At 45.2% G+C, this 12,247-nt stretch overlaps 2 protein-coding genes across 2 annotated transcripts in view; one reads left to right on the top strand and one right to left on the bottom strand.

Moving 5' to 3' along the window:
• The window catches only part of LOC149866486 (uncharacterized), a 315,323-nt gene that overhangs the window by 297,594 nt on the left and 5,482 nt on the right, over window positions 1-12,247 (top strand). The window contains exon 2 of the mRNA XM_090043779.1: window positions 3,191-3,869. Within this exon, the coding sequence (XP_089899905.1) occupies window positions 3,455-3,869 (415 nt within the window). The 5' untranslated portion in view covers window positions 3,191-3,454. The remainder of the gene's footprint in view (window positions 1-3,190; window positions 3,870-12,247) is intronic.
• LOC149866489 (uncharacterized) overlaps window positions 1-12,247 on the bottom strand; it is a 237,348-nt gene that overhangs the window by 56,882 nt on the left and 168,219 nt on the right. The window lies entirely within an intron of this gene.

The following is a 12,247-nucleotide window of genomic DNA, read 5'->3' on the forward strand; positions in this document are numbered from 1 at the left end:
GGAGTTCAGCCTTGTTCTCCCTGTCTGTCACCAACTGCTTTTGCCTATTCAGTAGTGGTCCTATTCCACCCTTGTTTATAAACTTTTTGCTAAAATTACAATGGCAACAGAATCTCACATTAGCAGATAAAATCAGTTCCTTGTGGCAGTTATAAATTAATGCCAAATACACTGATGCAAAAATTTAAAATATTATTACTGCATTGTACCACCTATTGTTTCTGGATTTTAAAATATTTTTCTCAGAGGTTTATATTTCATTCTGATGGTAAATTCACTAGTAATTACCAGTATTCAGACTTGTAATACCAGGCATAAATGATAGTGTGAATATAACTCTCACAACGCATTTGTAAAGCTGATGCTATAAAGTTCATGGAAATAAAGATTTTATTTTTGCTGTAGGGTAGATTGGCAAGTAATACACATAAACTTGGGATTAAATAAAGAATCTCCTTATGCTAGAACTTTATTGTGACAGATGAGGGAGCCAAAACTTTTATCCAGAAGAAAGCTTTAGTCCCAGTGATTACCCACTTATGTTCAGCAGCAGCACTGAACCCAATGGCACCATACTATACTCTACAATTCCAAAGAGATTTGGTCTATTATACAAGAGCATTCATACCAATCTATTTTTTTTCCTAAGGGAGCAAAACAGTTTCCCACACTAGAGGGACCAAACTGCTTGATCTGTCTTGTGTGGGCAGGCCATACAAGGAGAGACTAAAGGACCTGAACCTATTCAGTCTCCAAAAGAGAAGGCTGAGGGAAGATCTGGTGACCATCTACAAATTCACCAGGGGGGATCAGCAGAGAATAGGAGATGCCCTTTTCCCCCCGGGCACCACCTGGGGTAACTAGGAATAATGGCCACAGGTTGATAGAGAGCAGGTTCAGGCTAGACATCAAGAGGCATTACCTTACAGCTAGGGTGCCTAGGACCTGGAATCAACTTCCAAGGGAAGTGGTGATCACTCCTACCTTGGGGGTCTTTAAGAGGAGCCTGGATAGACTCCTGATTGGGGTCATATGACCCTAACATCCATTCCTGCCCAAGGCAGGGGGTTGGACTTGATGATCTGTTTAGGTCCCTTCTGACCCTAGCTACTATGATACTGTGATACTATGTCTCTTTGCCTAAGAAAAATGGCTAATTCCTTAGTACTAGGAGAGAAATCAGAAAAGAGAAAGCATTTTGACTTTTTTTTACAGTACCCATCTCTGACCACCATTTGTTTCTACCTACACATCTCTAGTCTGTGTTTATACTTCTAGTAAAGGGGAAGAGCCAATAACATCTAATAACCCCAACAAAGATTCTACACCAATAAAGTTGTGAGGAAAAAAAATCCATGCATCCCATAATTCCATGTCTTCTAGTCTCCAGATTATATTCAGCAAGTTTATTACGGTATGGACTTGACCAATCACAAGAGATTACATACATCCCATCAACTGTGGAATTCCTAAGGATATAAAACCTTATTTCTTGACCAGGATCACAAAGACAACACAGGCCCATTATCTGACAAGCTCCAAGGTTTGCTTCTGTAACACAAAAACCCAAATACCAAGCAGACAATGAAGTATGGGGAGCAAAGCAGTTTTCTCCCTAGCTGAAGAGTTAGCCTTCCTTGTTGCACATTTCCATAGGAAGTAAAAGTACCTCACTCCCCAGAGCTAGCAAGTTTGTTACCTACTGTGTAGTGTGAAAAGTCATGGAGATGGGAATTTGCATTTATTACTCCATATGGGAAAAAATATTTTTTTAATTAATTGTATTCTGATGTTAGTACTGGATTTGTAGGCATGAGCCCTTAAAGATGATCTTGTAGTTAAAGCACTGAACTACAACTCAGAAGTTCTAGGCCCAAGGCAGTTGTACTCAGTTTTGGTTCAGCCTCAGACTTTGCCATAGACTTCTTGTGTGATCTTGGACAAGTCAGTCTTTCTATCTCAGCCCCCATTCTTTATATCCCCTTTTCCCTCCCATTGGTCCATCTTACCTACATAAAAGTCATCTGCTTTGTTTTCTTCAGGGAGAGGTGAAGAAGTCAATGACAGCATCTATTGCTAATGGACCTTCAACCTTGATGGTACATAGATATTACTGTAATACAAATAATCATGGAAGGTCTATATATAGTCATTCAAGTTCCATGTCCAGGGTTCTCTCAAAGAGGCTAAGTGATAATTGTATGCCTTATTCTGATATGATTAAACCCAGGATGTATACCTGCTAAAGTGTGCTCTGTTTATCTTTACTTAAAATGTGGACATCTAGACCAGACGTTTACTGCAGGCCTGTCTAATTAATTCTGCAGTAAAGTCCCTATTAGGCTGCAGTAAGCTAATTAATTATGCTATAGATTAGCACTTGTAAATACAAGCATTATCCTGCAGTGACATTCTTGACTGTACAACAACACATGTGCAGACACTAATGGGGCTGGCTGGGGAACAGGGGTGCTTCAATGCAGGCAGCCCCTCCACAGCACATTGAACTGGGTCAGAGTAGCCCCCACTCTGACCCAGTTCAACGTGCTGCAGGTGGAGGCACAGGTGCAGCCTGAGATCTATAATGTGACCCCCAGGAACAACAAACTGTGGCACGATGTCAGAGTTTTAAATGCCTTTTAAATTCCTTTTATAAAAGTGGCTTCTTAACTTAGTCTGTCCAGATGATTATTTTTTCATTTAGTCATCTCTAGAAGATAGTTAACATCCGAGTTGGAAGTATCCACTTGCAGTTCAAGGGGGTCTGTTGTCATCAATCAAGAAAACATTTAGCACAGAAACATTCAACATTCAGCATTTGCATTATAAAAACAGAAATAATCCTGGATTACCACAGTGCCTTAATAAAATGATCTCCTCTTTCACAGGGATATTTAGATCAAAATTAATCTTGCCTTAAACATCCTTTTTAAAGATTAGGTAAAGAATCCATTTATATCGTAATTAATATTTGAAAATGTTCATGTATTACATACGTAATAAGCATGATTCCAAAGCATTAGAGAATCACATCTCTTTTCAAATGAACAATGCAAGATCTTTCTTTTTTTAAATTGTCATATTAACCTATGGCTTATGCACACTTCAGTTTTGCCATTTGCAATTAATGCTTAGATCAGAAACTGGGAACACTGAAAACTCAATGCTCTGCTTAAATTAAATGTTGCAGGGCCCGTCCCCTCAGGCTGTCACCACCCAGAAATCTGCAGAAGGTGAATGGAGGATGATCACCTTCAAGGTGGCATCACAGGCAGCATGCAGCTGCATCAACTGTCACCCCAGCACAACTGGGGAACAGGTATGAGGCCCTGGCAGTGCTGGAGGAGACTGAGTATGAGGAAGGAGGAAGGGAGGAAGCCACGCTCTCATCCAACAAGCCAGCATCCATACCACCTGAGCATCATCCAGTGACCCAGTTGTGGAGATCAGAGGAATGGAGGGACCCATCCGCTGCAAGGACCTCAATGTGAGAGAAGTGTACTGTCTCCCAGGAGCCAAGATTGGGGATGTCACAAGTAAGATCGCTGACTTCATCCAGCCTTCCGACTACTATCCTATGGTCCTCATCCATGTGGGAACCAATGATGCGGCCCAGAGTAGTCCGGACCAGATCTTGGATGACTACGTGCTTCTGGGGGCCAAGCTTAGAGAGTTGGAGGCCCAGGTGGTCTTTTCGTCCCTCCTCCTGGTTAGTGGAGGCCATCAGTGGCAGAGCGACTGCATCCGTGAGGTGAACTGGTGCCTCCAGAGTTGGTGTCACCACACAGGATTTGGCTTCCTGGACCAAGACCTGCACTTCAGAGCAGAGGGTATCCTGAGGCGTGATGGTCTCCATCTCTCCCCCAAAGGTAAGAGTTTGTTTTCTTACAGGCTAGTTGACCTCCTCCGGTGGGCTTTAAACTAAGTTCATTGGGGGATGGGGATCCACAGGAGCAAGAGATAACTCAACCAGATGTAGGACCTGACCAAATAAGAGCTCAGGTATATACCAAGGGACCAGTTGTCTCTCAGGAAGGGGGGGTGCCCAGGGCTCCCACAGGGGGATTAAGGTGTCTCTTCACTAATGCAAGAAGCATGGGGAACAAGCAGGAGGAGCTTGCTCTCCTGCTTGCAAGTAGTAAAATCGACATGTTGGGCCTAGTGGAGACGTGGTGGGATGAAACTTTTGACTGGGCAGTAGACATAGAGGGCTATAGATTGTTTAGAAGAGATAGGAAGGGGAAAAAAGGTGGGGGGGTTGTGCTTAATGTTAGGGAACAGTATACCAGTTCTACCTTCCAAATGGGACCAGAGGAAGGCTTAACTGAGACCCTGTAGGTCAAACTTCAAGGAGGACGGGGGGAGAGGGATCTGGTGGTAGGGGTTTACTACAGACCACCACATCAGAAGGAAGAGCTGGATCTGGAATTTTCCAGGCAGCTGGAGGAGGCCGTGCGTGCAAAGGATGTTGTGGTCATGGGTGATATGAATTACCCTGACATCAACTGGGAGGAGCAGTCAGCCAGGTCTATACACCGGCAGGCAGGGACCACATCCAGGCAGACCTGGATAGGTTAGAGAAGTGGGTGGATCTGAACAAGATGCGGTTCAACAAGGACAAGTGCAGAGTGCTGCACCTGGGGAGAGGGAACCAGCATTATGGCTATAGGTCAGGGGCTGCCCCTCTTGGCAGCACAGAGGCAGAGGGATCTTGGAGTCAGAACTGACTCCAGGATGAATATGAATCACCAATGCAATGAAGCAATAGGCAGAGCCAACCGCACCCTGTCATGCATCAACAGGGGCATCACTAACAGGTCCAGAGAGGTTTTGCTCCCCCTCTATGCGGCGCTAGTCAGGCCACAGCTGGAGTACTGTGTTCAGTTCTGGGCGCCACACTTTAAGAGGGATGTGGAGAACCTGGAGAGGGTCCAGAGGAGGGCCACTCATATGGTTGGGGGCCTCCATGGCCAGCCCTATGAGGAGAGGCTAAGGAACTTGAATCTCTTCAGTCTCCACAAGAGGAGACTGGGGGGAGATCTTGTGGCTGCCTACAACCTTATCAGGGGCCAGCAGCAGGGACTCGGGGAAAATCTGTTCACCAGGCCCCCCCTTGGAGTCACCAGGAACAGTGGCCACAAGCTGAGGGAGGATAGGTTTAGGTTAGATATTAGGAAGAACTACTTCACTGTAAGGGTGGCCAGAGCCTGGAATAGGCTTCCCAGAGAGGTGGTGCTCTCACCTTCCCTGGAAATCTTCAAGAGGAGACTGGATAGGCACCTGGCTGGGGTCTTATGACCCCTCCCCCCCCAGTGCTCATTCCTGTCCATGGCAGGTGTCGGACTAGATGATCTGTCTAGGTCCCTTCCGACTCATTGATTCTATGATTCTATGAACATGTTAGACAACCATGTCTTCTTTAAGTGGATATATCTTTTTTCCATAGTAATGGAGAGTACAAAGTTACGTTCCTGCACTGTACAATTCTGTAACCTTTTGGAGACTGAAGGAGTAGTTATGTCTGCTTAATCAGGCATTTTGCTGCCAGTATAAAAGATATTTTCAGGAGTTAAACCTCTTTAGTAATTCATCTAGAGTACTCTCTTCTTTCGTAAACCTTAACTTCTCAGCAAGCAAAATCTATATGTAGAACTTTCATTAGCTACTGATTTCTCAGTTTCCATACTATAATTGTTGTGGCTTTCTGAAAACAAATTGGCCATAGCAATTTAAAATACACATGGCATCATCATTATTTTCTGTGTACATGTATTGTAGCAGGAGAAGGATAGAGGCTGTTGCTGCTTTTCAGAGACACATTATCCTGTGGGAACAAACAGATAGTTCCCTTGCACAGCAGTCCTGATTAATTGGTGATTTCAACAGACATAAAATCAATTCCAGAAGCCTCTCACTAAGCAGTAGCAACCTCCAGGTACATGTTTTATAAATACAACATTTTTACACAGATTTTGTTTTGTTTTGTTTTTTATGACTAATTGTTAATTCCTGAAGAACAACAGCTTGGGTTGTCGTTTGCTTCAATGTGTACTCCAAAATCTGGTCACTAAGATTCTCTCTAACATTTAGCATTAACTAACTAGATGTATCAGTGGATCCAGGATTTCAGAGGGGGTGTATATTCCCAACCTCCTCCTTCCACACTGGGACAGGTCGACAACCTCAGGAGTAGCAGTGAGGGATTTTTTAAAGTGCCTCAAGCAAGTAAGAATTTTCCCTCCCCATCTCCTTTCCCCTCTGTGCTCTGCTCAATATTCCCTCCTGCTCTAATCTAATTTCCCCCTCCCTCACCCACCATTACCATTGCTGCTGGCCCCAGCTGAGTTGGAAGTGGGGTAGGAGGGCACTCAAGAACCAGGCTCAGCTAGAGGCACCACCACCAGCAGCACGTGGTTTCTCTTCCCCTGCACCTGCTCTTAGGCTAGCAGGGAATGCTGGGGGACTGAGTAGGGAGAAGGAACCCACCTGCTGCTGCCACCATGCCTGGTTAAGCCTATATCTGCAGAACATGGCTAGAGTGGGCAGGAACAGCTCTGAAACCTCTCTGGCCCTGTGGCAGCCAGACAGAGGCAGTGGTGGGCAAGACAGAAGGGGATGGGAAAGGAAGGGAGAACTCTTATTTGCTTAAAAAAATCCTTGGCTGCTTCTCCCATTACACGATTGACCAAAAGGCCACTGCACCATTGCACACCCCCTGGATCCACCCCGACTAGATTTTCTTAAAAGAAAATCCTAAATACATTGACAGACAATTCAATGTATTTAAAAATGAGACATGGCTATGCCCTTAACAAAATAAAAATTTAAATTCCTTTCCATAATCATATTTGGCTTTACCACTTCAGTAAAAAGGAATATAAATAACATTACCTGTTTGTAAGTTAGTTGTCACAATTCAGAGATGTGAGGAGAAATGTAACTGTCTATTGATCAACTTAATCCAATTTCTATGCACACACAGATGAAATGCAGCTTTGAATGAGGGACATTCTTACTTCAATTGAGAGTTGATTTCCCTAGATGCCAGTTCTGGAACATATTCCAGTTGGAAGGAAGAGGACGTCTACCCCCTCCTATGCCAGAAAAAGGTCAAAGGTCACTTAAAACCACCCGTTTGCAAGCCATCCAAGAACCACTCCAATTCAAAGCCATTTGGGTCTGAAATGCACGTTTAATTGTTATACAACACTTTGCGATCTGTCACCGGAGTGTCAGTTTATAGCTTTTTTCAAACCAGAAGCTCCCTCACTGCTTCTCCTCTTAAGTTGTCTGGAAAGGTTTATATGTAGCACAGGATTCCTTGCAACACAGGAATTATAGGAAAGATCTAAGAAAATGTTAAAATTCAAAATTGCAGCCTGTCATTTTTCTTCATACAGCTCTGAACCCAGTTGTGAATTCTTTCTAGTGAGCTTTTGGGAGTGTGGGAGAATTTCATGCCTGCTTCTCTCTCATGGGAAGGGGTGGGGGAAAGTGCTAACTTCACAACAGCAGTAGCACTGGGAGAAAAAACAACTACAGTGCAAATATTCCCGCATAATATTGGAGGTAGAAAGCTGCCTCTTCAGGGCCATGCAGACTGTAATTCTCTATAAAGCTATCACAGCAATCTTTATACTACACATTGATTTGGAAGCCAATGTTGATGGCAATGGGTAATTTGTTTGTTCCTTAAAATAGGAAATAGGCCAAAGCTCATGGGCTTGTGGATATTTATAATCCATCAAACTGGGAATTATGAAGGTAGAAGAATTTCCTCTGAGAGTTAAAAAACAGAATCCAGTGAAAATTTGATGTGTAGGACTAAATATGCTCAGTGAATGGCTCTGTGCATCTGTAAACACAGAAAATGTAGATGTATACAGTATGTGTTTTTCAGAAACGGGGGGGAGGGGAGAGAGTGTTTTTGAAATCACAAGCACCTTACCTTGACCCTCCCCCCACATCTCCCAGTGCTTAGCTTGAATTCACACCTACTTGTTAGGGTGACAATAATTTAGATTTTGGGGAATACTGGATTTGCAATTGAATAAAGGCATGACCTGTGGCCCAGCAAAGCTACTGACCACAAGGCAGAATGATATCTAAGTCAGCCATTTGCTTATGCTAAGTAACCATCTTAACTGTGTCAACCATTTTCTGAGGAAAAAGCAGCAAGTGAATCTGTGTGAGTCTGTGTTCTGTGAATGAGGTGACATGTTAGGAATGTGGAAGATGGTACAACATGAGACAGAAAAACAGACTGGAATGTGGAAAACAACATGAAATTAGTAACAGATTTCAAGATGAACATATGAGAAAAGGTGAATGGTGATTGGTGAAGAAGCCTCCAGAAGCTTCCAGGTTTGGGTCAAAGTCCTCCCATAGACAGAAGAAAAAAAGTCAAGGTCTTAGACATGCACTCATAACAAAAAAGCATGTAAATGGTGTGGCCCTTGCAGGACACATTGGGAAATGTGGTCGTCACACCAGATGACAAAGCTAACATGTTTAACAATTTCTTTGCCTCTGTCTTCCTAAGTAGGGACCAGAACAGCCACCTCCCTGCTGGGCCCCCCTTGGGCCCCAGGGGAGGCACACCTGGGCCAAAGGTTAGCAAGGAACTAGTTAGGGAGCTTCTGGAGGGGCTGGACGTATTTAAATCAGCCGGCCCGGACGATCTCCACCCTAGAGTTCTAAAGGAATTGGCCGAGGTCATTGCAGGACCCCTGGCACGGCTTTACGAGCACTCGTGGTGCTCTGGTATGGTGTCGGAGGACTGGAAGAGGGCTAACGTGGTTCCCATCTTCAAAAAAGGGAGGAAGGAGGACCCGGGAAACTATAGGCCAGTTAGTCTTACCTCGATCCTAAGCAAGCTGTTTGAGAAAATTATGCTGGCACACATCCATGAGGGGCCAGCAGGGGACTGCATGCTTAGGGGAAACCAACATGGGTTCATCAGTGGCAGGTCCTGTCAGACCAACCTGGTGGCCTTTTACAATCAGATTACCAGATCATTAGATGCAGGGGTAGCAGTGGACATAGTCTTCCTGGACTTCCAGGAAGGCTTTCGACACTGTCTCTCACCCCGTTCTCATTAAGAAACTGGGGGACTGTGGTGTCGATGCCCACACAGTCAATTGGGTCACCAACTGGCTGGAGGGCCGCACCCAGAGGGTGGTGGTGAATGGGTCCTTCTCAACCTGGAAGGACGTGGGCAGTGGGGTTCCACAGGGCTTGTTCCTCGGGCCCACACTGTTCAACATCTTCATCAGCGATTTGGACGAGGGGGTAAAAAGCACCCTGTTCAAATTTGCTGATGACACTAAGATGTGGGGAGATGTGGGCACAGTAGAAAGAAGCATCAGGTTAGAATCAGACCTAGACAGGTTACAGGGGTGGGCGGATGTGAATAGGATGGGATTCAACACAGACAAGTGCAAGGTGATGCACCTCGGAAGGAATAACCAGTACCAGATGTACAGGTTGGGGAACTCCCCTCTTGTCAGCACAAAGGCGGAAAAGGAGCTTGAAGTCATAATTGACTCCAAGATGAACATGGGCCGGCAGTGTGGGGATGCAGTCAGGAAGGCCAACTGTACCTTGTCATGCATCCACAGATGCATCTCAAGCAGGTCCAAAGAGGTGATCCTTCCCCTCTATGCGGCACTGGTCAGGCCGCAACTGGAGTACTGCATCCAGTTCTGGGCACCGCACTTCAAGAGGGATGTGGACAACATGGAGAGGGTCCAGAGGAGGGCCACACGTATGATCAGGGACAACAGGGCAGGCCCTATGAGGAGAGGCTACGGGACCTGAACCTATTCAGCCTCCAAAAGAGAAGGCTGAGGGGGGATCTTGTGGCCTGTTATAAACCAGTCGGGGGGATCAGCAGACATTGGGGAGTCACTATTCCCCTGTGCACTGCCAGGAGTGACCAGGAATAACAGTCACAAGCTGGCGGAGGGTAGATTTAGGCTGGATATCAGGAGGCACTACTTCATGGTCCGGGTGGCTGGGATCTGGAATCAACTTCCAAGAGAAGTGGTGCTGGCTCCTACCCTGGGGGTTTTTAAGAGGAGGTTGGATGAACATCTTGCTGGGGTCGTTTGACCCCAGTATTATTTCCTGCCATGGACTAGATGATCTACTCAGGTCCCTTCCGACCCTAGAAACTATGAAACTATGAGATAGGAGGAGAAATGGGTGGAACAGACGGAGGGACAGGGTGGAATAAATGTTAAGGAGTAGAAACCAAAGTCTATAAATGTGGGAAAAAACGATTGTTTGTTGCTGCTCCCTGTGTTTATAGACTGGGTGTTTGTGAGGGAGCTCGCCCAAAGTTGTATACATTCTGAATAAAGATGTTGTGAGCAATGTGTGCTGGTGTTTGCTCCCTGCTTGCTCTGGCTAATGAGTACCAGGATCCATAAGCAATTGGACTGTCATCTTCCTGGTGGTTGGGTGCTGCATGGAGTTAGGGTCTAACACTACGGATGCAGCAAAAGTTGGGGGTTAAATAGATTGCACTCTTCAAGTACCTGCACAAGAAAATGTATGTGTACATCAGTAACCTAGCAGACCAAGATCCCATTGAAAAAGTTGAATTTGAAGAAATTCAGACTAGAATTTGTCTTCTTTAAAACAGAAAATGAAGATAACGAGTGGAACAATTTGCCAACGCAGAGCGCAGGCTGTGGAAGGCCAGGCTAACAGGGCTTAGCCCTCCCAAATGTGGCTCCATTGCTCCAGTGCCATGCTCTGCTGCTGCAGCACCGCGCCCAGCACTCCCACTGCCTTCCAGCCCCACAGTGGCCCTGTGGAAGGTATGGGTGACCCTGCAGATCCTGCAGTGCCCCCAGCACACTACACTACTTCCCACACCTCCAGCCCTTTCAAATAATATTTTCTCCCGCCACCACTGATGCAGAGGTTCCCAATTTTTTTATTATTGCGTACTTCCTTCCAGATTTACCAGCTGTTCATATACCCCTACCAGCATACGTTTTATATTTTAACCCTTTAAATGCCAATTATTATAATGAAAATTAAATCTGCCATTAAATAATTTCTCCCTGGTACCCCCTAGAGATGTCTTGCATACCCCCAATGGTATGCGTACCATAGTTTGAGAACCACTGTGCTAATGGACATGATAAATTTTCCATTACTTGAAACTAAAGGCTGGAATGTTCTCCAAGGGAGGAAATTGATCACCAAATTTTCAATGGTGGCACAACTTGTGAGCAAATAGACATTTGTTCCCTTTGTCCTGCCACATCAAAAGAAAATCAGTGGTATGACGAAAGGTAGTAATAGACTCTGTTGCTTTATTGTGGTGGACATCTGTTAGGTCTGTAGTGGGAGAGAATGGGCAGCCTGAGCTGTTGTACTTTCCAAACACCCAGGCTCTGGGGGCTTGAGGGCCCTGAAGCCCTTGGACCATCAGGCCACTTGTCCACCTTATAAAAATCCATCCCTGTGAATCTCAGGAAAGCCTTGCTTTCCCCCCTTCAGCCAGATCCACTCCTGTGATTGCAGGGGACAGGTCTGGCTGAGAAGGAAGATTACACTGCCCTTTGTCTTTCATCATCAAGGATTGAACAAGGGGTGATGTATATTTTGCTCAATGAAGCAAATCAGCTGTGCCATGCTACACTGCAGCACAGCTGATTCCCTTCATTTGACAATGTCTGTTTCTAGCCTAAGAGACCAAGATTGGGATATCTTTCTAAAAAATATGTGATAGCTTGACCAAAAGTAAAGAGCTAGATGAAGGATTTGATTATGATAATTCAGCTGCTTTGATTATGCAGGAGGTCAGACTTGATCAGATGTTCTCAATCTTGGCACCCCCCTGTAAGTTTTTTAATTTGGTGCCTCTCCAGTTGAGAACCAGTTTTGTGTTACCTCAGTTTACCTCAGTGGCTCTCAACCAGTGAGCTGGGATCACTGCAGCAAGCAGGTAGAACTGCCCTGTTTGCCTTATGTGAAGCAGGCTGGGAAGGATGGAGCAGGAGTGTGTACTTTTTCCTGCATTTGAATTATCTTGTAAAAAGTTAGATGTGCTCACTCTTGCTGCTGCCTTTACCAATATGATCACATGATCCTCCTGAAAACAGAGGCACATGGACAGTTCCACCTGCCCCTCATACCCCTGTTTTTGGGTATGCTATGCAGGGTCAGGCAGAGCAAGGCTGTAGCAAGAGTATGTGCTTCTAGTGCAGGCCTTCCCTGTCTGGCTTTC

This window comes from Crocodylus siamensis, chromosome 4 (genome assembly GCF_052110815.1).
Source record: "Crocodylus siamensis isolate JL-2025a chromosome 4, ASM5211081v1, whole genome shotgun sequence".
Classification (NCBI taxonomy): Eukaryota; Metazoa; Chordata; order Crocodylia; family Crocodylidae; genus Crocodylus; species Crocodylus siamensis.